Consider the following 27,405-nt stretch of genomic DNA (forward strand, 5'->3'; position numbering starts at 1 on the left):
CGCGCCCGGCGCCGGAAGCTGGCTCCGTAGAAGATGGCGAACCGGACGGTGAAAGATGCCCACAGTGTCCATGGCACCAACCCGCAGTACCTGGTGGAGAAAATCATTAGGACCCGTATCTATGAGTCCAAGTACTGGAAGGAGGAGTGCTTCGGCCTCACTGGTGAGTAGAAGGGGTACACCATACCACGTGTATCTCGCGGGGGGCTCATTGCTGGCCTCTGCTGAAAATGGAAGTTGCCCGGCCGTTCTGCTGATCCTGTGGTTGCACTACACTCTCAGTCCGTGACCTGGGAGATGTTTGTAGCCAGCAGCTCGGACTCGGCATGTTGTTCCTGTTCAGCGACTGCATAGACTATAATGCACAGCCAGGCTGCTGGTATGTTCAGAAGGAGGCCAGGAAACGCGGATCCTTTATTTCATATGGTGCTGGTTTGTTTCCCCTCTTTTAGTTGTTTTTTTTGGACTGTCCTGTTGTCCATTGGCAAGGAAACCTAAACGCAGACTGTCAGGGTAGATATTCTAACCAAAACAAAATAAATAATAATATTCATCCAGTATACCATCTAAACTGCAGCCCTTTGTGTGCCTTAATGCAGCCCTTGGGACACTGTTCTTACCACTGACACCAACAGTGGGGTATATTTCCTGCTACTGACACCAGCGGCGGGGGCGCTGTTCCTCCGGCTGGCTCCCAGCGGCGGGGGCGCTGTTCCTCCAGCTGGCTCCCAGCGGCGGGGGTGCAGTTCCCCCCCTAGAACCAGGACAATTTTTACTCCCAATGGCAGCAGTCCAGCCCCCCTAAAGTCTGATGGACAGTAAACTGGTCCTTTGTTTAAAAAGTTTGGTTCTCAAACTGCAGCCCAGGGGCACTGTCCCTGCGGCTTGTTCCCAGCGATGTGGTGCTGTCCCTGCGGCGGGGGCGCTGTTCCTCCCCCTTAAACTAGGACAATTTTTACTCCCAATGGCAACAGTCTGGCCCCCTAAAGTCTGATGGACAGTAAACTGGTTCTTTGTTTAGAAAGTTTGGTTCTCAAACTGCTGCCCGGGGGCACTGTCTCTCTGCGGCTTGCTCCCAGCGATGGGGCACTGTCTCTCTGCGGCTTGCTCCCAGCGGCGGGGCGCTTTCTCTCTGCGGCTTGCTCCCAGCGGCGGGGCGCTTTCTCTCTACGGCTTGCTCCCAGCGGCGGGGCGCTGTTCCTCCCCCTAAAACAAGGACATTTTTTACTCCCAATGGCATCAGTCTGGACCCCTAAAGTATGATGGACAGTAAACTGGCCCTTTGTTTAGAAAGTTTGGTTCCCAAACTGCAGCCCGGGGGCAGGATGCGGCCATTTGCGTGCCTTAATCCAGTCCTTGGGGCACTGTTTCTGCGGCTGGCTCCCAGCGGCGGGTCGCTGTTCCTCCCCCTAAAACCAGGACAATTTCTACTCCCAATGGCAGCAGTCCGGCCCCCCTAAAGTCTGATGGACAGTAAACTGGTCCTTTGTTTAAAAAGTTTGGTTCTCAAACTGCAGCCCAGGGGCACTGTCCCTGCGGCTTGTTCCCAGCGATGGGGTGCTGTCCCTGCGGCGGGGGCGCTGTTCCTCCCCCTTAAACTAGGACAATTTTTACTCCCAATGGCAACAGTCTGGCCCCCTAAAGTCTGATGGACAGTAAACTGGTTCTTTGTTTAGAAAGTTTGGTTCTCAAACTGCTGCCCGGGGGCACTGTCTCTCTGCGGCTTGCTCCCAGCGATGGGGCACTGTCTCTCTGCGGCTTGCTCCCAGCGGCGGGCGCTTTCTCTCTACGGCTTGCTCCCAGCGGCGGGTCGCTGTTCCTCCCCCTAAAACCAGACCATTTCTACTCTCAACAGCAACAGTCTGGCCCCCCTAAAGTCTGATGGACAGTAAACTGGCCCTTTGTTTAGTAAGTTTAGTTCCCAATCTGCAGCCTGGGGGCAGGATGCGGCTGTTTGCTTGCCTTAATCCAGCCCTTGGGGCGCTGTTCCTGCAGCTGGCTCCCAGCGGCGGGGCGCTATTCCTCCCCCTAAAACCAGGACAATTTCTACTCCCAGAAGTCCGGCCCCCCTAAAGTCTTATGGACAGTAAACTGGTCCTTTGTTTAGAAAGTTTGGAGACCCCAAAGATACCAGTTATCTATAAAGATAAAGATGTTTATTCTAAAGTCATAGATGTTACTGCTAAGATTGTGAGTTTCCTCCTTTGCAAAAAGGCGGTGGTGGCATTTAGAGGGTTAATTGCTTAATTAACCCAGTGACAATCGTTCTCGGGCTGCTGGCACCTAGATTGTGGTCCCACAAGCTTGAAAATCTTTGTGCAGGGTGCAGCTGAGGGTGGCATTGTTTTGCAAGTGACAGCATGGTGTGAGATTGGCCAGTGCTTTGTCAGGAGTTGGTGAGAAGGGCAGGGGGTCAGGCACCGCGTTCGTTGCAAGCAGCACAATACTAATAGACATGGCCACCATTTTTAAGATGACCAGAAGCCACCTAAGAGGCTAAATCTTTTGCTACTTTTGGCTTTCTCTGGTCTGCAATTCCTGCAGCTACTCCTGGCTGCCTCTGCCTTGCTCTGCCTGCAGCTGCTCTGGCTTCCTTTCATGTTGTCGCATTGTCCATTAACCACATTCTTACCGCCTACGGACACAGCTGATCACGTGATTTGGTAAAAGGCCAATCACAGCGGCTTTTCACCACGTGATCAGCCATGTCCAATGACACAGCAGATCACTGAGTAAATACAGTTGCCTTTTTATCGACAGCTCTTTCCTCATGTTGTCATAGCATGAGGAAAGTACTGCCGATAACCGGCAGCTGTCGCAGAGCAGACTGGCACTGATCATCAGTGCCACCCGTCAGCGCCGTCTATCAGTGTCCATTATTGCTGCATATCTGTGTAGCATCATCAGTGCCTCCTCATCAATGCCCACCAGTGCCTCCTCATCAGTGCAGCCTATCAGTTCTGTCTATCCATTCCATCTCATCAGTGCTGCTTCTCAGTTCAGCCTCATCAACGCACATCAGTGAAGGATAAAAATTACCTGTTTGCAAAATGTTATAATAGAAACAAAGAAAAACTGCTCTTTTTTGTTTATAATGCAAAAAATAAAACACCCAGTGGCGATCAAATACCACTAAAAGAAAGCTCTATTTGTGTGAAAACAATGATAAAAATGTCATATGGGTACAGTGTTGCATGACCGCGCGATTGTCATTCAAAGTGTGACAGTGCTGAAAGCTGAAAATTGGCCTGGGCAGGAAGGGGGTAAAAGTGCCTGGTAGGCAAGTGGTTAAAGAGAACTACGGATATGGATATTTTATACATAGTACATTGGTTCAGCTTGCACCAATGTAACAATGTATATTATATGTATAATCGGAATGCTACAGGTGTAGCCAGGATGATAGTGATCCGATCCTTGCAGGCAAGGTTTTTGTCGGTGCTGAATAAAACAATCCTTTTCAGCCTTCGATTAAAAAAAAATGCTTTGATCAGAAAGTCCATTGGATACAACAAAAACGAATGCGTGAATGGCCATCCATTTATATAGTTTGTATGTTCTGAGTGTGTGGATGTGGTACAGAGATTAGATTGTAAGCACTAAGGGCTGGTTCACATCTGTGCAGTGCGTTTTACATGTGTTAGCATTGAATTGTATATAATGTACTTTTCATGAAAGTCCACCAAAGATGCAGGAATTTTTTTAAAGAACCTTACCTAAAACACACAAAATCACAGGTGAGAAGGGCAGAGACTGGTGTGACGTACTGTAAGTAATACACTGGATACATAGCACAGTGGCTAAATGGTTAGCACTTCTGCCTGGCAGTACTAGGGTCGCTGGTTCGAATCCAAACCACGGCATTACCTGCCTGGAGTTTGCATGTTCTCCCTGTGACTGCGTGGGTTTCCTCCAGGTACGCCGGTTTCCTTCCACACTCCAAAGACATGCTGGTAGGTTAAATGGCTCCTGTCTAACTTGGCCCTAGTATGTGTATGTATGAATGTGAATTAGGGACTTTAGATTATACGCTCCTTGAGGGTTAGGGACTGATGGGAATGTACAATATAAGTATGTAAAGTGCTGCGTAAATTGATGGCACTATATAAGTACCTGAAATAAATAAATATGAAAGGCATTTAAGGAGACCTTCACTACTAAAGTAGAAAGAAATGAAAGGAGAGAGGGGCACCAGGCAGCCACATAGTGTAGTATATAGACTCCTGTAAGTGACGGAGAGTGAGAGGCATGTCTCAGTGGGAGAAAACTCCTAGCTGTGGATGATGGAAGGAAGGATCCGCAAGGCTAGCTCAGTTGCTGTGGAAAGAGGGAACACCGCTACTGGAAGAAGACGCTGAAATCGCCGGTTGTATAGACTTCACACAGGATTGCAGATTGAGACTCTTCCTGCTCATGTCAGTTCTGCTCATTTCAATTTGGTAGAAATGATGGGATACATGTCTCAGGAAATGGGACAGCCCTTTCATTAGTCACTTTTAATGACACCTATGTGGACTAACCTGTGTAAGAAAGGTGTATATACTTATTTTCATCCTGCTCCGGTCCAGTCATATAATCTGGCTCCCCTATGTCAGCCAGGAGCACCTGCAGTGAATAGGAAGGAGCCCCCACTGCCCTCCCCTGCAGTCACTGTTTCACACAGGGGATCACATCACCAAACCAGAGCAGACTGAGAATAGGTGAGCATATACATTTTTCTTACGCAGGCTAGTTGTCATAGGTGCTAGTAGGGGGAGGGGATAGTTTTAAGATTGGTTAAGTGTAAGCTGGAATTCTGGTTCAGAATGCACATTCCTATCCCTGGCCCCCTACTCCCCTGTCCCAATCAAAATCATAGAACATTTTTTATTGTTTACCCCATACCTTCTACCCAGAAGGCTGCATGAGCTACAGAGTAGCCTGAGGCTGGCTGCCTGATCCAGATGAGATGGCCAGGCTCTTGACATCCCTGTGCAGGACCCGAGCTGTTGCACCTGAGCAGTGGTTCACAGCAGACAACACTGGATGTGCTCATTAGGTGATTTTCTGAGTTCAGAACAAACCAGCATAGGAGGTAAAAAGGCATTATAGAAAGCAAAAAAATGGGGAAGGGATGAAGTTCCTCTTTAAGAATGCATTTGACATTCTTGTTTGTTTACAGCGGAGCTGGTGGTTGATAAGGCCATGGAGTTGAAGTTTATTGGAGGAGTTTTTGGCGGGAACATCAAACCCACTCCATTTCTGTGTCTAGCACTGAAAATGCTGCAGATTCAGCCAGAGAAAGACATCATTGTGGAGTTTATAAAGAACGAAGACTTCAAGTGAGTTGTTCTTCCTAAAGCTTACATATTTTTTAATTTTGGGATAAAACAAATCTGCATCATGGTCGGCTTTTGGCAAGTAAAATACAGAGGTACACTGCTGCAGGGACTATTCTCACACATTGGTTTTTAACACCTTGGGTTAGACCAGTGCCTCTCAATTAGTGGGGCGCGCCCCCCAGGGAGGGCGCGAGGCTCCGTCAAGGGGGGTGCGGCGCGGTGCCGCCGCTGCCCCCCCCCTTCCGACAGAAGGGACACTAAGTACAGGGGTGGGCAGAGGGCTGCAGTCTCTTACCTGGCTCCCACGACGATCCATCCAGGAAGCACTGCTCCTTCCGTCACTCCGGCCACTCCCTCACTCCTGCCGCTCGGCTCCGCCTCCTCACCGGTGATTGGCCGCCAGAACTGTAGCTCAGGAAAGGTACACAGGCGGCCAATCACGGGTGAGGAGGCGGAGCCCAGCGGACCCACGAAAATCGAGTGAGGGAAAAGCCGGTAAGTGTGCAGTGCAGAGGTGCTGCTGCAACCACATATGCTGGCTGCAGCAGCACCATACTGCAACAGGGGTCAGCAAGTGTCATTGGTGTCAGTGGGAGGAATAGTGCCGCATCATTGGTGTCACTGATACTAATGATGGGGCATTATTCCTCCCACTGACACCAACGATGGGGCACTATTCCTCCCACTGACACCAACGATGGGGCACTATTCCTCCCACTGACACCAACGATGGGGCACTATTCCTCCCACTGACACCAACGATGGGGCACTATTCCTCCCACTGACACCAACGATGGGGCACTATTCCTCCCACTGACACCAACGATGGGGCACTATTCCTCCCACTGACACCAACGATGGGGCACTATTCCTACTTATAACAATTTTATAGACAAATTATACTATTTACAGTCGCACGGGGGGGCGCAAAATGTTTTCTTCTTCCTAGGGGGGGCATGACAGAAAATAATTGAGAAGCACTGGGTTAGACTAATGGCAAAACAAATGTTAATGCCTGAACACAATTTTGCAACTTTGACATGTGTTAGTAAAACAGTACATATCATTGCAACTACTTTTGTACATCTAGGTGGATTATACCTTTTTTGTTTTTTTCAGGACAAATTGGACTTTTCTTTTGGTGGTAAATAATGGGTATATCCTGATATTATTATTAAAGGAAAACGGCCCCAAAATAGTAACAAAACATTTTTTTTTTTTTTTTACAATTCTTGATACTACCATAACCTACCACCAAAAAACAACTCAAAATAAATTCTTCTGCTCCTGACAATTGCAGCGATATCACATATATGATGATTGTGGAATATACCCATAGTAGGGCCCAGAAACAATAGTCAGCAGTTTGCTTTTTTTATCCTACCTAAAACACACTGACACTAAGGGGTTTATTTACTAAAGCTGGAGAGTCCAAAATCAGACTCCCTTCTGCATAGAAACCAATCGGCTTCCAGGTTTCATTGCCAAAGCTTCATTGAACAAGCTGAGGTTAGAAGCTGATTGGTTTCTATGCAGAAGGGAGTCTGATTTTGGACTCTCCAGCTTTAGTAAATAAACCCCTAACTGTTTTTTTTGTTTTTTTTTTTAAATATTGCCCAAAATATACTAACAATAACCTTTGACCCAAGCACTAACCCTGGCACTGACCTAGATCAAATTTTGATCTAGCTAATTTTTCTTTAATTGTTATTTTTCTTTTTTTTACACACTTTATTTACTTTTTCCCTGCAAGGAGAGAGAGATACAATGTGTCTCTCTCCATTCAGAAAGAAAGAAAACACATGGACGAGCTGCACAGTGACTGACCGCTGTGATGGCCAAACAGAGGCTATCACAGCGATCAGGTGACCTGGAGTCCCAGGTCCCAGTCATTAATACGGGACCCAAGGCTTACAATGAGAGCCCGATGTCCATGCTGGGAGCATGCTGACAAAGACCGGTACACATAAGCGGCCCCACGATTGAAGGCCCGCTTCTGCAAGGTTGCATATGTTCGTACTGTCAGTGGGAAGGGGGTTAAAGCATTGATTTTATGTCGTGGCGAAGTATCATTTTTGGTGGTCAGTAATAGCAAAGTAAGGTGAGGGTGTGTAGCATTTGAGATACATGCTTTATTTTCCTAAGTCAGTCTAGAAAATAGGTGCTAAAAACGAACTAGTTGATTTGGACAGCATTGTCTTTGCTTTACTTTCCATAAAAGAGCACCCACAATTTTATTTAGTGAGTTCCATTATTTAAAAAAAATCCATAAAAGTGAAAGATTTAGTGTAGAGTCAAGAACATTATTCAAAGCATGTCTAAACCCAAAACAAAAATGTAATATTGCAGCTTACCCATAGTAAGATATGGTGACTGCATTGCTTTTCCTTTATTCATGTTAAGAACATTTTCAGCAAGTACATAAAATACCAATAGCAAAAATCATCCAGTAAATTTACCATGTCATGGAGGTGAACAAAGGCAGACATGTGCCTTTGTGTGACAACCATGGCTGCCCTCCATAGATACAACGTAGAATCGACTGTAACCATAAAAGGACTGGAAGTGTGTTATTTGCAGAATCACCAGGTGAAAATAACCACCACATCAAAGGACTGGTATACTGCAATATATTATATTCTTGGTTATACTTTAAAGCTTAGGTCATTGTAGCCTTGTGTTTTTTTTTTTTTTTTTGTTTTTTTTGTTTTTTTTTACAAAGGAGGTAAACCTCTAAAGTTTCTTCTCTCACGTACCACTTCTCTGGTTTACATATTTAAGTGGTTATTTTGAGGCCTCCCTTCCCCTATAGTGGGATCCCCTAGTGCAGACTTTCTCAACCTTTTCAACACGGGAACCATTGAAATAACTTTCCGGTCTCAGGGAACTTCTGGTAATAATTGCTGTACGTACAACTCATGATACATTAGTGTGATGGTCAGTGGAATGGGTGAAACTTACAATCATGGCAACTGAGAAGAATTACCCCCCTTCCTTACAGATAGCTAAAAAGATCAATGGTGTCAATGGGAACTTATCTGAGAGGGAGTAATTGCTCGAGGAACCCTAGGGATCCATGGAACCCTGGTTGAGAAACCCTGCCCTATTGCTTCATGGTGGATGGAATCAGTACCAGAAAGATGGCAGGAAATTTCTGCTGGAATCCCCATGAGAAGCAGAACTAAAGGGAAAAACCCCCCCCTTTTTTTTTTTTTTTTTTGACAAAGTAAAGGACTATTATAACCCCTGTTTAGGTTTTTTGTTTGCCATTTGGGTCACATTGGGGAGATTTCACTTTACTTTCTGCCCTAAAGCCAAGACATGAAGTACCTCCAAAGTTAGGGAATCCAATTGGAAAATTTTTCCTCTGACAGTGTTCTGGAAACAACCCAAAATTTGGGAATTTCTTTCACTTTTGATAATGGTAAACAGGACAAATGGATAGGGTGAATCTCCCTAAAAGTGCCTCAGAGAGCAGTAAAAACCCCATAACAAATCCATCCAGCACCAGTCCCTTTATTTCCTTAGTATTGGGAGCGCGCGGCTAATGGTGACACATGAACAACCAGTAGAGGAGAGCACCATCACTCAACCTCAGGGTTTTCTGAGGTCATTTTGCAAGAACAATGCAAAAATACGCAGAGTAAACCATTTGTGTTACGGTTTACTCTGCATATTTGTACATTGTACAATGATAACATTAAAATCTTGAGGTCAACTGGTTTGTGTGCCGACTCTCTTCTAGTAGTAGAAACCTGAAAGGTGTTCCTAATCCCTCTTCACTCTATCCAAAACAGAAAAAAATTATTCACAGACACTATAAATGTATTTTACAACATGTACGTTCAGTTCAAGATCTATATATTTTCCACCCCTTCCCCAAATGTCATATTTTTGGGTCTAGGAATTAATGCGTACATATAGGTCTTCCACATTAAATTTTTTTTTTTTTTTTTAATTTTTACTCCAATTTTTAGTGTTTTAAATGCATAGGTAGTATACAGACCACTATCAAAAGAAAAATGATGTACTGAAGTGTTCTGTGGAAAGACTAAAACGAGGTTGGCTCATGTTATATGTACGTACAAATCATTTTATTGCAAATGAAAATGGACAATGTGCAGAAACCCCTAGCAAAAAAAAAAACGGTCATTGTTTACTATGTGAAGGGCAGGACACTGATCTCAAGCCTGCATGCTTCATTTATGTATTCCTCCCATTCTTCTTGGCAGGTATGTCCGCGCACTGGGCGCTCTGTACATGAGACTGACAGGGACTGCGACTGACTGCTACAAATATCTTGAGCCCCTTTATAACGATTATCGGAAAATCAAAGTTCAGAACAGGAATGGAGGTAATTTGCATAGGATGGTCTCCAAGTATGTTCACCCCTGCAGCGATTGCTGCAAATTGCTGCACAGCAGCTGAGGAAATGTTTCTTAAATCAAAAGAAGTGTATGGGAGGATACAAGGCAGGATCTTTCTACAAGCATGACATTTTTACTTTGGGCACATTTACATGTTTGTTTGCTGAGCGTGCCTGCAGTCTTGGATAGCAGTAGTGATTGGCTGTCGCTGCTAAAGCCTTTGTTGAACCTCTAACATAACTTCTGTAACTAAAGGGACCTCTGATGTTTCGGCAAAAACTAAAGGCTTTTTTTTTTTTGTTTCATGTAAGCTCCCTGCTGCTGTAGACTGATATGGGCATCTTTTAGGCAGGCCATACAATTATTTGGAGAGTGTTATATTACTTCCAGTACAGAAGTCTCGCCCTTGACGGGAGGTAGGCTTAGATCACTTTTGTGAACATGTTTCTTGTTACACTCATGTTTAGGGTGGTCGTGTTCCCAAACTCCCTCCCTCATACCCCAATCCTCTTCTGAATCTTGTGGTTCTTTTCCCTGCAGTCTTCATTTGAATTAGCCACACACAGCCATATCATCCATTCACAGATCCATTCAAATGGATCTGTGAATGAAAACACTACGAGTCCCATCTGCTACTGCAGTAGAGGGTATCATAGATTTCAATGGTGCACAAGTGCAGCAGCGTCACTGCACTTGTAGTCCATTGTTAACTTCCTTCAGATCTGTAATGGTAGCTCTGTAACTGTACAGACCTGGAATTGATGTAAGATTCTGCAGGAGCATGTGCATTGTACCCACAACGCACTGATCATGGTTGCAATGCAAGCATTTATTCTAAGTTGATGATGACAGACCTTTCACAGTGTGTGTGCTCTCATCATACAACCTTGGACCTCCATGGGCATGTATGTGCACCTGTCCTGCAACATATATTCATCACGGTGTCAGAAAGCGGTTGGAGGTACAGGCACTCACGAGAAGCCCAGACATCTCTTTTACAAGGCAACTGAAAACTTCCAGTCTGTCTGCACCAAATCCCAAACCACAAATATGGCAGTAATTCTGATATGTTTAAAACTAGCAAAAAAGGAACAGTGCACATGGGAAGGGCAATGTATAAAAGGGGTCCCTGGCATACTTTCAAGCTTACGAGCAAAAAAAAAAAAAAATGTAAGTGTTTTAAAAAATGAATTTATTTAAACTACTTGAGTTAAAACCATGACAAAAACTTTTGATTTGTTGGGGGGGGGGTTTTCCTCTTTTTTTTTGGCTAACTTGAAAGTGTGCTGGGGGCCCCATTTTACTATTTTATGTATTGTCTTGCCCATGCACACCTTTCCCGTTTTTTGCTAGTTTTAAACAGATTAGAGCAGTTAATATAATTCTGCTTCATTCTGGTAACCTTTGACTTCTGCATTACAGCCGGTGTCTATATAGGGCCATGTGCATGTTATCTGAGCGCTGCTTTGTGAACCTCTAATAATTCATACATTTTATTGTAATATTTGTCTCTGTTAGACTTTGAATTGATGCATGTAGATGAATTCATAGACCAGCTCCTCCATAGTGAACGCGTCTGCGATGTCATATTACCTCGGTTACAGGTAAGATATTTTGATTTCTTGCATCTGCCAGCATAAACCCCAGCTGTCTCTTCTGATTAAAACATTATATATTTAATGTAAAACTAAACGAATTATAATGTGAAATGTGCAAATAAATCCAGCAATTTAATTTATTAATACAGCATTATATTTTTTTCAGTTTGACCTTTGTATCATCCTCTTGGAGCCCCTGAACACTCATTGTGCTGCAGGGTCATGTAACTAGCAAGCAGCATGTTGATAGGAGCAGAAAGCAGTGATAGAGATATTATCTCATCAGTTTGCTGCTTCTCTTTTCACTGTCCAGTCACAGGTTGGGGCAGAAAGAAAAATTGTTACTGTTAGTTTTGCTTAACTGCAGCAGAGAAAAATCAGGCATCCTTCCCTGTCAGACTGGGCTGTAATGTGTGGCAGAATTGTGTAAATCTTGGGATTGAATAGAAATAAAAATTCTTTTGGTAGGTAAAACAGCTATATATATGAATGAATACATGTATGTATGCCATCTGTGTATGCAATTGTTTGCCTACATTTCAACATTAAAGATAGAAAAACCTAATGTTTGCTTTTGTTGCGTTACCCTGTACAAAATCACCTGCTGGTGAGATTAGATACTACTTTCCTTTTCCTTTTTTTTTTTTTTTTTTTTTTTTTTTTTTTTTTTTTTATTGGGATTTGTGTTTGTAGTCTGTCAAATATTTGACAAGTTGAAAATGAAGACTGTTCTGTCATGTGGTATGCGGTTCTGTCTTATTACATACCAGACCCCATTAAAAAAGAGAGAAAATATATTGTGCTTCATACCTTGGAGTACATTCACACCTCTTTGGTGTGATGCATTAAAACCCAGCTCCAGGAAAATTAAGAATTCCACCCTTGCAGTGCTTTCTCCAGCAGAGTCTAGGGGTTTTACAAGTGCCCCTTTCACGTTCCTGTTTCCTCGCTCAGTACTCTTCTCCTCCAATGGAAGGTCCAATCTTTGGGCGGAGCCTCGGTGTCCAAGTACAAGACATTAACCTTGTATGTCGTAGAGGCTGGAGTGCAACTGGAACCAGTCACAGCTTACAGTGGGGTTTCGTTTGCACACATTTGCAGAGGCCACGTCCATGGCACCCCAGTGTACTGCAGTCATAATGATATACATTTTGAGAGTCTCCAAAGTTGGAGCACATTTTATATTAACCGCTTCAGCTCTCATCTGTTTACCCCCTATAGATCAGACCATATTTTCACATTTCCACTGTGTCTATTCATGAGCGTATAACTTTGTAATTACATGTGATACAAAATTGATACATATGTTTTTTGGGGGACAAATGGGGCTTTGTTTTGATCCTAAGGTCTTCTGAGAATGTTTATTTTAAATTTATTTGCATTTTAAGGGGACAAATTAGTAAATATTTGAAAACATGGATTTTTTTTCAAGTTTGATCAGCAATATTTTGAAGACAAAGTACCATTACTATAGGGAAATGTATACATTTTATTCTGCTGCTTGTTCTATTTACTGCTACACTAAAAGTTACGTTTTTGGTACAAAGCATGTTAAATCTATTTACAAAATAAATAGTTGTGGGTTTTTTTGTTTTTGTTTACATTTTGCATATATTTCATTTTTCTCATAGTGCATTGGTAATTGAAAGTTGTTACTGAATTAAAATACAACATATATCCCCAAAATCACATATTATTTTTTTTTTTTTTTTTTAAGTGTTCTATATATTTTTTTTTTTTAAAGGAAACATGGAACAGGAAATCAAACTGTTAAATAGTGCTTATACAGGGTGATCTACTGAGATGAATGGGTTAAATAGTTAAAGATTAAATAAGGGCATGTATGGGTTACGGGTTAACGAATTCTATGTGCACACATTAAACATTCTTCTGTGTTAGTTGCATCTCTCTCACAGATAGCTGTCAGGGAACTGAGGAGATAAGACACTACTGTGTTACTTTTGTTATTGTTTATAAATGTTACACTGAATGATCATTGTAATTGGCTGTCACAGTGATCATTCAATGAGGAAGACTTCAGATTAGTTGCGAATAATAGGATTGGGATCTCCTCTTTCTACAAACACCAGGTTTCACAGGGATGTGCATGGGAGGGAGCAGGAGGGAGGGGAAACTGCAGGCTGTCTCCTGGACGTTCAGGAGATGGCTTGTGTACAGAGGAGATTTTATGGATGTGTGTAACACGCTGAAGTTAGGCAAATGGTTAATTGATAATTTGAGGACAGGTATGCCTGGAGGGAGCCCACCCCTCCTTCAAGGTATAGGGATGCACTGGACACCCAGCAATAGCACAATGGGAGCAAAGGTATCCAGTTTATCCCCTTACCAATTCACCAACAGTGCAAACAAATGGCAACCACCCCAACCTATAACTGGCCTATGCAGCAAGGAGCATGTGAAAGGGTGGCGCTTGTCAAAAAAACAACAAATAAAAATTCCCGGCTCACTTACCTGCCAGCCTGCAACAAACCAAATTAACCACGTCTAATAGTTCATGTTAAAATAGGGGGTTTATTTTGCAACTGGAGCCAGTCACAGGTTACAGAACTGCTGCTTAGTGACTAGTTTCAGAGCTGATGGGAGCCGGTTGGAGCGAGGGATAAAGTACCATTTGCAAGTGTTTTGCCACGCTACCCATCATAGCGACAAGAACCTACTTATTCCTGCCACTGGGATTGACAGCTGCATGCAGATAGCAATGGCTGCCAAGCATGTACACTGCAGTGATAAGCTTTTGGGAGCCACAATTATTTGTGCATGTTCACATAGCCAGCAGATGCAAGCAGTGATGATGGCTGGACGTACTATATGTGCGAATCACTGTGGCTGCCAACAGCCAGTCATTGCATTGTACCGGGTTGGTGGGCCTGCTTTCAGCCCATAGCTATCAATCCCAGTAGTATGAATTGGAGGATTCTTGCCACTGAAATTCCCAGTGTGGCAAAACACAAATCTGAATGGTGCCTATAATAATCCTCTGCCCGTAGACTAAAGCTAGCCATATATGGATCAAAATTTGGATGGTTTAGCAGGGACCGGCTACATTTCGATCCATGTGTTGCTACTGCCAGTATTTTTCACTCGATCTGTGCAGCAGGCAATATTCTGCTGTGCTGATCAGAGTATTCTGATGGCAGTGAAGTCTCCCTACTATCAGAATACAAATACACACTGGGGAGGAAACACTCATTCACACTGAATGTGTAGATGGGGGAATTGGGTGTGGTTTTTTTTTTTTTTGGGGGGGGGGATTTTTTTTTCCATTCAGCCCACTGGTTGAACAAAAAAAAACGAATGTGTGGCCAGTCTAAATGTGCAGTTATCCCTTGCAGAATTTGTTACATTCTCGTGGAGTTTTACTTTCAAATACACCCTGCTTGCTGCATCTTTGGTACAGATTTCACCACGTATTCCTTCCATGGGGATGTATGTAAAGGTACCTACCTGCATTTAGGTAGCAATTTGTTTGGGTGCATTCTAGTGAAAACTGGCTTTACTAACAAAATGGCTTTTATAATTTATATAATTAGTACACCTTTTTAAGTGAGAACTGCCTGCAAACCACCTCCCTAATTAGTCTCTTTTGTGATTTTCTTAATGGCAGAAACGCTATGTGCTTGAAGAGACTGAACAGTTAGACCCTCGTGTCAGCGCTCTGGAAGAAGACATGGATGATGTGGAATCCAGCGAAGAAGAGGATGACGAAGATGATAAGGTTAATTTATGATCTGATAGAACAATACATTTTACATACAGTTTGATATCTGCAATGTTATAATCCATCCATAAAATGTTTTAGAAAGATTTTCTATAGACCAAGGTGAATAAAAGTTAAATGTTTTGTGCCTGACATACTCCAAGCATAAATTCTACCAGCTTGTATTAACATGTATTTATTATGTGCCACAGGGTAGAGCTCCCTCTCCAGATCATCACAGGCGAAGCTACCGGGATCTGGACAGACCACGTAGATCCCCTTCACCTCGTTACCGTAGGAGCCGCAGCCGCTCACCTAGACGGTAGGATGACCGTAGCAGAGGGTCCACCTCCCACACGGCCAATTCCAATTCAAATGGCTGGGCAGGAGTACTGTTATCCCTGGAGGATGTCATATGATGTCCTCTCATGTGCGCCCTAGGACACGCAGAGCGATCTGGGATCCTCTGTTTAGACCTGACACATTGGAACATAGATCATTGTACCAGGGTTTTGCACAGCACACAGTTTGTGACCAAACACAGTGATCACCTGTCATTTGTCAACAATGGCTTTCATTCATAGCCATTGTATGTACTACTGTGATCTGTGATTGGTCTCAGTGATCACATAGTACAGGGGACAGTCTCCGCAGACCTGTACCATGTGATTGTGGCCAGTCATAGCTATCACAATTGTACACAATTGCTCATGAATGGATGCCATTCACAAAAATGATTGCTTATATACAGTGATCATCACTGTAATACGCAATCATGGTGTTAAAAAAAAATCATCTACTCCCCAGAGCAGCACAGTGTCCTTATGGTGACACTGTGCTGCTTTAATAACAGTATGTAAAAAAAAAAAAAAAAAAAAAAAAATTGAAGAAAAAAGTTTGTTGAAAACTTGCTTCAGTCATTCACAGAATTTGCCTATATTGCGTGTAATGTTTGTGAAACTCTGGACTGTGTTGCCTGGAATGTTCAATGTATTTCTATTTTCCTTTGCAATTTTAGATATTGCCAGATGCACTGATATTATTACCATTTAATGTTTTGTGGAGATTCCTTATGGAGCTTCTTTTTTTTTTTTTGTTTTCAGGCGTAGCCGCTCACCCAAAAGAAGGAGGTGAGTATCTGAAAATATTACTACATTTTCTAGATCCTTAAAAAGCAAGGTGATCTATAAGGAAATTATAGGAGCTGTCACTCACCAGTAATAGGGCTTTTGAGGTTGGAGTATTATTTAGCCGGTAAATGAATGGCTTGCTGAAAGCTTATTAACAGCCTCACATAGCTTCTGCTGAGGCAGAGTGCCTACTGGTGGACAGTAGTGTTTTATGTACACATATGAGACTTCAGGCAGTGCTCCCTGGGAAAGGTAAGCCAGTAACGTGTACAAGTTACCCAGAAGTACTTTTTCCTTTCGATAAAGCTTATTTTTATGCATTTCCCAAGGAGCTTTGCTCCTTCCCTTTCCTCTTGTAAGATGTTCAGTGTTGGACTGAAAAAAACTTTATATAACTGAGTTAAAGAGCTTTATTAATATTTGGCCAAAGTTCTGTTATGTCATTTCAAAAAACAAAAAACCTGATAACAAAGATGCTGTTTTTTTTTTTTTCCTGTAAAGAATTTATAAAGACATTCTTGCTTTGTACCCACAGTCCATCGCCTCCACGCCGGGAAAGACATAGGAGCAAAAGTCCAAGGAGACACCGGAGCAGATCAAGAGAACGACGTCACAGATCCAAATCTAAATCTCCAGGTAATTATTTCTATGGCACAATAAAGACTCTTCACACTTTATCCCCTGCAAGGTTCCTGAATATTAGGCAAAACGTTTCATTTTAAGTGTTACAACCATAGACTAACATACCTAAGTATCTATCTTACCCCGTCATTTTCCGATATATTCAAAGAAAACATTCTTCCATGGGTGACCAAGACCAAGGGTGACCTTCAACAATGGCAACCTGGTTTGGGAGAAATAGTATCTTAAAGAAGACTGTTCTCCCGAGACTGCTTTACCTGCTTCAGACACTCCCAGTGCCGAATAATAACTCGGTAACATTTGTGGAGGGAGTCTGAAGAAAACTTACTGAATCTAAAAGCGGTAGCCTGGTTGTGGTAGGAGATTTTAACCTATGTTTGGATCCACAGATGGATGCATCATCAGGTATGCAGAGAGAGGGTGGTAGGAAATTAAAATTACTGAGGAGGACGCTATATCAATACCAATTAATAGACACTTGGAGAGTGAAACATCCAAGAGAAAGAGACTACACCTTAACTTCAGTGCATAGATCGTATTCACAGCTGGTTTACATAATGATCGAATATAGACAAGTGGAGTCATTGGTTCGCTCCAGTATAGAGGTAATGTCTATTTCTGATCATGCTCCTGGCACAATGAGACTACGGGTAGGAAGGGAGCGGAATAAAATATCTAGGTGGAGATTAAATGAGATGCTTATACAAGATCCTGAAATAGAGGAAAGGTTAAGGCAGGAAATAGAACAATTTTTTGAGTTTAATGAGACTGCAGAGGTTTCGGTGGTCACAATATGGTAAGCTCACAAAGCATATATTAGTGGAATACTGATTTCAATAGGGGCAGAAAAAAAATTGAGGGCAAAGGAGGAGCATTATAAATTAGAACAGTCACATAAAAAGAAGATGGGTGTGAATATACATCAGAGGATAATTCTTCAAAGAGAAGAACTAAAAGACCTAATGGAACAGGAATCGAGGAGGATAACAGAAGAAAGTTTAGAGGCCCTAGAGAGAACTATTACCCTGGAGGAAATTATCCTGGCCCTGAAGAGTATGGCAGCAGGAAAGAGCCCAGGCCCCGACGGATATACTGTGGGTTACTATAAGAAATTTCTATAAAGACCTTCTAGCCCTCAAAATGTGTACATATATGAATGTGGTAGGAGTGGGGTTGGGAATGAGGGAAGAATCATTGCAAGCATTCATAAGAATTATTCTAAAAGAAGGGAAGGACAGCACACAGTATGCCAGTTATAGGCTCATATCTTTTATTAAATATAAACACAAAATTATATGCTATGGTATTGGCAACTAGACTGAAGGAGCTGATGCTGGAGTGGATACACATGGATCACGTTGGGTTCATTCCTGGCAGAGAAGAGAGGGACAATGGCTTGAGTTCCTTTTTAGAAAGCGCAAAGAAAGTGAAGCTGCCGACAATCTTGTCGATCGCCACTGAAAAGCTTTTGACAGGGTTGATTGGTGATTTATGTTTGACATGCTAGAGGTCATAGGATTAGGGCCTAAAATGTTAAAGTTGATAAAAGGGCTTTACAATAGTCTGTCAGCAGTGGTAAAGGTCAACGGTTACCTTTCACGGTGTTTTAAAATGTATAATGGCACTAGACAGGGATGCCCACTCTCTCCCTTGTTATTTATAATAACCCTGGATCCCGTGCTAGCTATGGTAAGAAAGTGTGTGGATATAACAGGAATAACGTTAGGTGAAGTAGAACATAAGGTGGCAGCGCATGCAGATGATATGGTATTTTATATCGTAAATCCTAGAATAACGTCTAACTTAATGAGACTACTAAAACAGTATAGAGAGCGATCAAACCGGAAAATAAACCCCTCAAAGTCCGAGATATTGAACATCAATGTTTCAAAGACAGAGAAGCAAACTCTACAAAAAGATTTTTCATTTACATGGTGGGAAAGGGAATTAGGTTATCTGGGAATAAAATTAACTTCTTAAATTAAAGGTATTTACCAGACTAATTATATTCAACTAATAAACGAAATAAAGGATGAGTTGGGGAGACTTTTAATGGGAGGTGCCTCTTGGATAGGTCTCATAAATCTGGTAAAGATGGTGATGGTACCAAAAATTCTGTATACGTTTCATATACTCCCAATACATTTTACAAGGATCTTTCTTTGAGATAATAAAGAGGATAATATGGATAAATAAGAAACCGAGAATTAAATATGAGGTACTGTGTAGGGCAAAAAGGAACGGGGGATTGAATCTGCCTAATTTTAGGAAATATAATATTATATATAAATATATTAAATATAATATTTATCGGTGATATCACAAATTGTGGACATATAGTTCACAAGGGAATGTTGGGTAAATATGCAAGAGACTATGAGTAAGGCACAACTGGAGAAGATTATCTGGATACCACATAATTTTTGTATGTTGGATGTGAATACTAGGTCTTTGACAAGGAAAGTTTTTAAGCGTGTGGGACACTATACACACGCAAAAGGAATGGAAATATAATTCAATATTAATTCCGTTGGAGGGAATAGAATATTTTCCTCCATGGAAGGATAATATTTTCCGGGAAATGGATTAAAGATAAAAATGCACGGTTGAAGGATATAAGGGAAAAGGGAAAAGTGTGCCGTTTTCTAGAATTAACCACTTGAGCCCCAGAGGATTTACCCCCCTTAATGACCAGGCCTTTTTTTGCTGTTTGGCGCTGCACTAATTCAAATGATAATTGCGCGGTCATGCAATGCTATACCCAAACAAAATTTACGTCCTTTTTTTCACACAAATAGAGCTTTCTTTTGGTGGTATTTGATCACCTGTGTGCTTTTTATTTTTTGCGCTATAAACAAAAAAACCACAAAAAGTTTGAAAAAAACCAATATTTTCTACTTTCAGCTATAAAAAATATATCGTAAACTCAAAGTTGGTCATAAATTTAAGCCAAAATGTATTCTGCTACATGTGTTTGGTAAAAAAAAATCCCAATAAGTGTATATTGATTGCTTTGTGTGAAAGTTATAGCGTCTACAAACTATGGTATAGATACTGTAATTTATGCCTTTTTTTGCTATACAGCGCTGCACCAACTCAAATGATAATTGCGCGGTCATGCAATGCTGCACCCAAACGAAAATTACGTCCTTTTTTTCACACAAATAGAGCTTTCTTTTGGTGGTATTTGATCACCTGTGTGCTTTTTATTTTTTGCGCTATAAACAAAAAAACCACAAAAAGTTTGAAAAAAAACAATATTTTCTACTTTCAGCTATAAAAAATATATCGTAAACTCAAAGTTAGTCATAAATTTAAGCCAAAATGTATTCTGCTACATGTTTTTGGTAAAAAAAAATCCCAATAAGTGTATATTGATTGCTTTGTGTGAAAGTTATAGCGTCTACAAACTATGGTATAGATACTGTAATTTATGCCTTTTTTTGCTATACAGCGCTGCACCAACTCAAATGATAATTGCGCGGTCATGCAATGCTGCACCCAAACGAAAATTACGTCCTTTTTTTCACACAAATAGAGCTTTCTTTTGGTGGTATTTGATCACCTGTGTGCTTTTTATTTTTTGCGCTATAAACAAAAAAACCACAAAAATTTTGAAAAAAAACAATATTTTCTACTTTCAGCTATAAAAAATATATCGTAAACTCAAAGTTAGTCATAAATTTAAGCCAAAATGTATTCTGCTACATGTTTTTGGTAAAAAAAATCCCGTGCATTAGCGGGCAAACTGGCGCTATCTAGGAGGGGCGCTAACACTATCGGAAGTCACCAGTGACACTAATGCAGTGATCAGTAAAAATCTGTTCACTGTAATCAATGACACTGGTGACAGGGCAGTGAAGGGGTTAACTGGGGGGGGGCGATCAAGGGGTTAAATGGGATTTCTGGTGCACTAGCGGGCAAACTGGCGCTATCTGGGAGGGGCGCTAACTCTATCGGAAGTCGCCAGCGACACTGATACAGTGATCAGTAAAAATTGGTTCACTGATCAGTGACACTGGTGATAGGGCAGTGAAGGGGTTAACTGGAGGGGGGGGTGATCAAGGGGTTAAACGGGATTACTGGTGTACTGGCGGGCAATCTGACGCTATCTGGGAGGGGCGCTAACTCTATCGGAAGTCGTCAGCGACACTGATACAGTGATCAGTAAAAATTGGTTCACTGATCAGTGACACTGGTGACAGGGCAGTGCAGGGGTTAACTGGGGGGGGGGGGGCGATCAAGGGATTAAACGGGATTACTGGTGTACTGGCGGGCAAACTGGCGCTATCTGGGAGGGGCGCTAACTCTATCGGAAGTCGCCAGCGACACTGATACAGTGATCAGTAAAAATTGGTTCACTGATCAGTGACACTGGTGATAGGGCAGTGAAGGGGTTAACTGGAGGGGGGGGTGATCAAGGGGTTAAACGGGATTACTGGTGTACTGGCGGGCAATCTGACGCTATCTGGGAGGGGCGCTAACTCTATCGGAAGTCGTCAGCGACACTGATACAGTGATCAGTAAAAATTGGTTCACTGATCAGTGACACTGGTGACAGGGCAGTGCAGGGGTTAACTGGGGGGGGGGCGATCAAGGGGTTAAACGGGATTACTGGTGTACTGGCGGGCAATCTGGCGCTATCTGGGAGGGGCGCTAACTCTATCGGAAGTCGCCAGCGACACTGATACAGTGATCTGTAAAAATTGGTTCACTGATCAGTGACACTGGGTGACAGGGCAGTGAAGGGGTTAACTGGAGGGGGGGGGGCGATCAAGGGGTTAAACGGGATTACTGGTGTACTGGCGGGCAAACTGGCGCTATCTGGGAGGGGCGCTAACTCTATCGGAAGTCGCCAGCGACACTGATACAGTGATCAGTAAAAATTGGTTCACTGATCAGTGACACTGGGTGACAGGGCAGTGAAGGGGTTAACTGGAGGGGGGGGCGATCAAGGGGTTAAACGGGATTACTGGTGTACTGGCGGGCAATCTGGCGCTATCTGGGAGGGGCGCTAACTCTATCGGAAGTCGCCAGCGACACTGATCAGTAAAAATCGCTTCACTGATCAGTAACACTGGTGACAGGGCAGTGAAGGGTTAACTGGAGGGGGGGGGGGCGATCAGGGGGTTAAATGTGTCCTAGAGTGTTCTAACTGTAGTGTAGTGCTTGTGTACTCACTTTTTGGATGTCTTCTTCTCTGTCTGGAACGGAATGTGTCCAGGCAGAGAAGAATGACATCATATCCTGCCCTGTGTATGTCAACACAGGACAGGATAGGACAGGGACCGATCATGAGATTTCAGCCAGTGATTTCTGGCTGAAATCAAATGATTGATCCCTCCTGGATCAAATAGTGTCACCCGCGGGTCGGCGGGAGCGCGCGCGCGCGCGCCCCCTGCCGGCGAAAGTGTCGGGAGCGCGGAACCCGTTTTTAAACGTGGTTTTGCGCTCCACTGCCGCCCTGCACACGTATATACACAGTGGCAGGGCGGCAAGCGGTTAAAGAGGAAAAAAGATTTATTTTTCACGTTAGACGAGTGGTGGTACTATCAATTATGTAATTTTGTTTCAATGTTTCCACAACCACTGAGGACGCTGGAGGATCTGCATCCTTTTGAAGAACTGTTAAATGTAAATACAGCACAATAACATGCTACCTCCTAGGATTTATAAGATCCTTATTATTTAGAGGGAGCGGATCCTCCCGTGTTCTTAGAGAAATGGGAAAAGGAGCTGGGAACAGAATGAGCAACAAAAGCATAAGATATTTAAATTAACACATGAGGTAGTGAATATGAGCATTGTTGAAATGAATTACAAATGTTTGGCGAGATGGTATATTCACCGAGTGTGGCACATAAACAAGTAGATATTTCACCTTTTATGTTGGAGAGGCTGTGGAAAAAAGGAAACCATGAAATAGGATAACTAAACTGGAATTTGTGTATATGTGAATTGTATTGGTACAGTGAGGAACAGAAGTATTTGAACACCCTGCAATTTTGCAAGTTCTCCCACTTAGAAATCATGGAGGGGTCTGAAATTCACATTGTAGGTGCATTCCCACTCTGTGATTTCCTGAATTTTTAAAAAAAATTCTGTCTCTCATTGTATGATTTTTAAAGAATTTATTTGTCTTGCACTGCTGAACATAAGTATTTGAACACCTAAGAAACAGCAAGAATTCTGTCTCTCAAAGACCTGTTACTGTGCCTTTAAAAAGTCCACCTCTACACTCATTAATCTAACTTAGTAGCACCTGTCTGAGCTCTTTGACTGTGGGGTGGACAGGTTTCTTTAGACGCCAACTACTACCATGGGCAAGACCAAAGAGCTGTCAAAAGACACCAGAGACAAAATTGTGGACCTCCACAAGGCTGGAAAGGGCTACGGGGCAATTGCCAAGCAGCTTTGTGAAAATAGATCAACTGTTGGAGCAATTGTTTAAAAAAATAGAAGAGGCTAAAGATGACTGTCAGTCTCCCTCGGACTGGGGCTCCATGCAAGATCTCACCTCGTTGGGTATCACTGATGATAAGAAAGGTGAGGAATCAGCCCAGAACTACAAGGGATGAGCTGGTCAATGACATGAAGAGAGCTGGGACCACAGTGTCACTGTCGGTAGAACACTACACCGTCATGGTTTCAAATCATGCGTTGCACGGAAGGTTCCCCTGCTCAAGTCATCACATGTCCAGGCCCGTCTGAAGTTTGCCAATGACCATCTGGATGATCCAGAGGAGGCATGGGAGAAAGTCATGTGGTCAGATGAGACCAAAGTAGAACTTTTTGGTCTAAAATTCACTCATCGTGTTTGGAGGAAAAAGGATGAGTTGCATCCCAAGAACACCATCCCTACTGTGAAGCATGGGGGTGGTAACATCATGCTTTGGAGGTGCTTTTCTGCGAAGGGGAAGGACGACTGCACTGTATTAAGGAGAGGATGAATGGGGCCGTTTATTGTGAGATTTTGAGCAACAACCTCCTTCCCTCAGTCAGAGCATTGAAGATGGGTCGTGGTTGGGCCTTCCAACATGACAACGATCCGAAGCACACAGCCAGGATAACCAAGGAGTGGCTCTGTAAGAAGCATATCAAGGTTCTGGAGTGGCCTAGCCAGTCTCCAGACCTAAATCCAATGGAACATCTTTGGAGAGAGCTGAAACTCTGTGTTGCTCAGCGACAGCCCCGAAACCTGACAGATCTAGAGGAGATCTGTGTGGAGGAGTGGGCCAAAATCCCTGTTGCAGTGTGTGCAAACCTGGTCAAGAACTACAGGAAACATTTGACCTCTGGAATTGCAAACAAAGGCTTCTGTACCAAATATTAACTGATTTTCTCAGGTGTTCAAATACTTATGTTCAGCAGTGCAAGACAAATTCTTTAAAAATCATACAATGTGATTTCCTGAATTTTTTTTTTTAAATTCTGTCAGAGTGGGAATGCACCTACAATGTGAATTTCAGACCCCTCCATGATTTCTAAGTGGGAGAACTTGCAAAATCGCAGGGTGTTCAAATACTTCTGTTCCTCACTGTATAAGATTGATTTTTGTAATGGAAAAATTTAATAAAAGATATAAAAAAAAAAAAAAAGCACTCCCCGTTCAGCTACCATGCACCTCCCTTAGAGCCATAAGGGGGGGATTTCTACACTTTGGGGTAATAAAAACAAAAGGAACGCTTATCGTCTTTTAACCCTACCAAGGACACATGGTGGCGTTGGCTTCCCAGACCCCACTGAATACTACTAATGCGGTACACATAGTGAGCATGCTTGATTGGATCAAACATTCCCAAGAGAAGGGGTGGGTAGGGTTGGAACAGGACTCTTCTCCAGTGCCATTACAGACCCTTCCGTGGCAAAAGGCATCGCTACCGATGTGTCATATCTCACCCCTTGATCGGAGCTACACTCCTGATCCTCGATAAGGCTGGATGCCTGTCTAGAACTCCCTCTGTTTTTACATCTTTATCCTCAGTTATTGGGGCGTTAGATCTTCCATATCAATGATCTCATTCACCACAGCAATCCACTGGCGAAAAATCTAACGGCTGCTATGAGAACGAAGGAGGAACAACACCGCAAAACATGCTACTGTTGGCACGAATTTCAATACTTCAGCGACTACAACGGCTATAAGTCTTCTTCTTTTCCTTAGAGAAATCCAATAAAGATGGATTATAGCCAGATGGATAGCAAACCCTGGTCCAGTTACCAGTATTTTCTTTTATGCTGTATAAATGATTTATTTATTTAATGTGCTATATCTGGTATTATCCTGGGATATTGTTTTGCTGACTAGCGAAACTGGTTGTTCTTCCTTGTTTGGATATATTGCACTTTTTTCTTTTTTTCCCCTTTTCCTGTAAGATGTCTTGTCTTGCTGAAGTACACATTTAAAAATTTTTACTACAAAAAAAGAGGGAGGGAGAGAGGGATATATCTAGCTGCATTTACTCAGTGGGCCTTCTAACATCCAAGTGGAAAAATATAACACCAACAGGTCAGAAAAAATTAGCTCAGTATGAAAGCGCTTTCTTGGAGTATTTCAGTCTCTGATTGTTCACTTCAGTTACAGTACTATCAACTATAGGTGGGAAGGCACTGTCAAAAGATCTCCAGGATAAAGTTGTGGATGGGCACAAGTCAGGAGATGGGTAAAAAAAAAAAAATTCAAAGGCTTTATCAATGCCTAGAAGCACAGTGAAGTCTATTATTAAGAGGTGGAAGGTATTTGGTACAACACAGACCCTCCCTGGATCAGGACATTGCTCCAAACTGGATGAAAGCCAGGAGGAAACTGGTCAGAAAGGCTACCAAGACGCCTACAGCAACTCTGAAGAACACACAAACTGTGTCTGTCTTCATTTCAGGCTACAAAGGAACAAAATTTGATTATTTTAAGGGGGGGTGATTATTTTCCTATACCACATTGTCTTTACAGATTACATAGAACCAGGTATAGTCTTAAAAAGAAGACCTTGATTATATAACGTGATGGTAGCACTAAGACACAAACCTGTAATGCAATCCGATAAACACATCTATTAGAGTTCATGGATAATACATGTATGATGCTCATTTGGTGATTTCCCATACTTTTACTTTGCAGCTTATGAAGGAAGAGGATAAGAAGGCAATTTAGAAAACACTAGTGACAGCCTATCACCCCATCATAGTGTAGTAACTCAATAATCATTGAGGTGATGTAACCCAGAGCAACCAATCGGATATCAGTGTACTGATGTCTGAGTTGGTTTATAGTTGGCTGTTGTGTATGCCATCCCTTGGCACATTCTTGTTGGTTTCTGCATTGCTTTATTGTGTTAGAAGACTAAAGGAGGCTTGGAAATCTATACTGCTAATTAATGTTTATATCAACAGGTCACCACAGAAGTCACAGACACAGGAGCCATTCTAAGTCCCCAGAGAGGTAATTGTTCTTGATGTTCTCAGTTCATTTAATAGGGAAAGGAGCTGTGTAAAAGGCTATCTTGTTTTTTTTTTTTTTCCTAGATCAAAGAAGAGTCATAAAAAGAGTAGACGTGGCAATGAATAAACAGAGACCGTTATTAGTTTTGTTTAAGTATTCAGGATTTTTTGTACATAATCATACAATCCTTTTCATTTACGTGATGCACCATATGACATCCTCCTTTAGTCATTGGCCTCCTAAGAATTTTGTATTAAAGCTAATAAACTACTTGTGTTGTTGGAATATCTTTGCAGTCATGAAATATTTATTGGGGTTAACAAAGAGTATCTAAAATCAAGAAAACAAAGGTAATACATTGCAGCTAGCCAGTCCTTAGGCTAGCTATACACTATACAATTTTCTGTCCAATTTCTGCCCAATTTCCTTTAGATTTACCTTCAACTATGTAGTGCAAGGGCCTGCCTAATTGGATACAATTGAAAGTGTTAGGTTTGAACTCATATTATATGGTTTTTGGTAAATCTAAACCAAAAATCTCAAGAAAATTGTATAATGTATGGCCAGCCTTAGATGTGGTGGGTGTATTGGCTTTTCTTTTCTTCTCAGACAAGTACAAATACCTGGTTAATCCTGTCATATATCCAGTTTATGACCTTTAAGTTGAGCTCCAGTCAAAGCTTAAAAAAAAAAAAAAAAAAGTCAGCTACAAAAACTAGCTGCTTTTAAAAAAAAAAAAACAGCCACTTACCTGTCCCATGGTCCAGCAGTGTCATCCTTGCTCGCTGGCATTTTATGTGTGGGCACCTGACCATGACCGCTTGTGGCTTCACAGCTGGGTGCCCACGGTAACATTGACTGTAACTCGGAACACATTTCTCTGGCCAACCGATGGACATGTCTGGGTTTGGCAGTTGCCAGGAGAACGGTACTTGCCTGACTGCCTTGTACCAAGTGTAAAGTTTTTGGTGGAGGGGGGATTATGCTGTAAGGTTACCATTCAGGGGTTGGGCTTGGCCCATTAGTTCCAGTGAAGGGAACTCTTAAGGAGTCAGCATACCAAGACATTTTGGACAATTTCATGCTCCCAACTCTGTAGGAACAGTTTGGGGATGGCCCCTTCCTATTCCAACATGACTGCACACCAGTGCACAAAGCAAGGTCCATAAAGACATGGATGAGCGAGTTTG

General features: G+C 42.4%; 1 protein-coding gene across 1 annotated transcript; it reads left to right on the plus strand.

Annotated features, from left to right (window-relative positions):
• On the plus strand, positions 1 to 26,500 carry PRPF38A (pre-mRNA processing factor 38A). Its single transcript, XM_089666596.1, has 10 exons — positions 1 to 163; positions 5,162 to 5,321; positions 9,554 to 9,675; positions 11,207 to 11,292; positions 14,912 to 15,022; positions 15,217 to 15,326; positions 16,108 to 16,134; positions 16,670 to 16,770; positions 26,167 to 26,215; positions 26,299 to 26,500. Exons 1-10 carry the CDS (start codon positions 34 to 36, stop codon positions 26,339 to 26,341), a joined length of 939 nt encoding a protein of 312 aa, XP_089522722.1. The 5' UTR covers positions 1 to 33; the 3' UTR covers positions 26,342 to 26,500.
• The last annotated feature ends 905 nt before the right edge of the window (positions 26,501 to 27,405 follow it).

The sequence above is a fragment of the Staurois parvus genome, unplaced genomic scaffold, assembly GCF_062004578.1.
Source record: "Staurois parvus isolate SC_StPar_1 unplaced genomic scaffold, SC_StPar_1.0 ptg002753l, whole genome shotgun sequence".
Lineage (NCBI taxonomy): Eukaryota > Metazoa > Chordata > Amphibia > Anura > Ranidae > Staurois > Staurois parvus.

Excerpts from the sequence above, each read along its gene's own strand:
- PRPF38A (XM_089666596.1), top strand. The coding sequence starts at position 34 with ATGGCGAACCGGACGGTGAAAGATGCCCACAGTGTCCATGGCACCAAC. Across the intron at positions 11,293-14,911 it reads TCATATTACCTCGGTTACAG|AAACGCTATGTGCTTGAAGA; the intron begins GTAAGATATTTT and ends TCTTAATGGCAG. Across the intron at positions 16,771-26,166 it reads ATCCAAATCTAAATCTCCAG|GTCACCACAGAAGTCACAGA; the intron begins GTAATTATTTCT and ends TTATATCAACAG.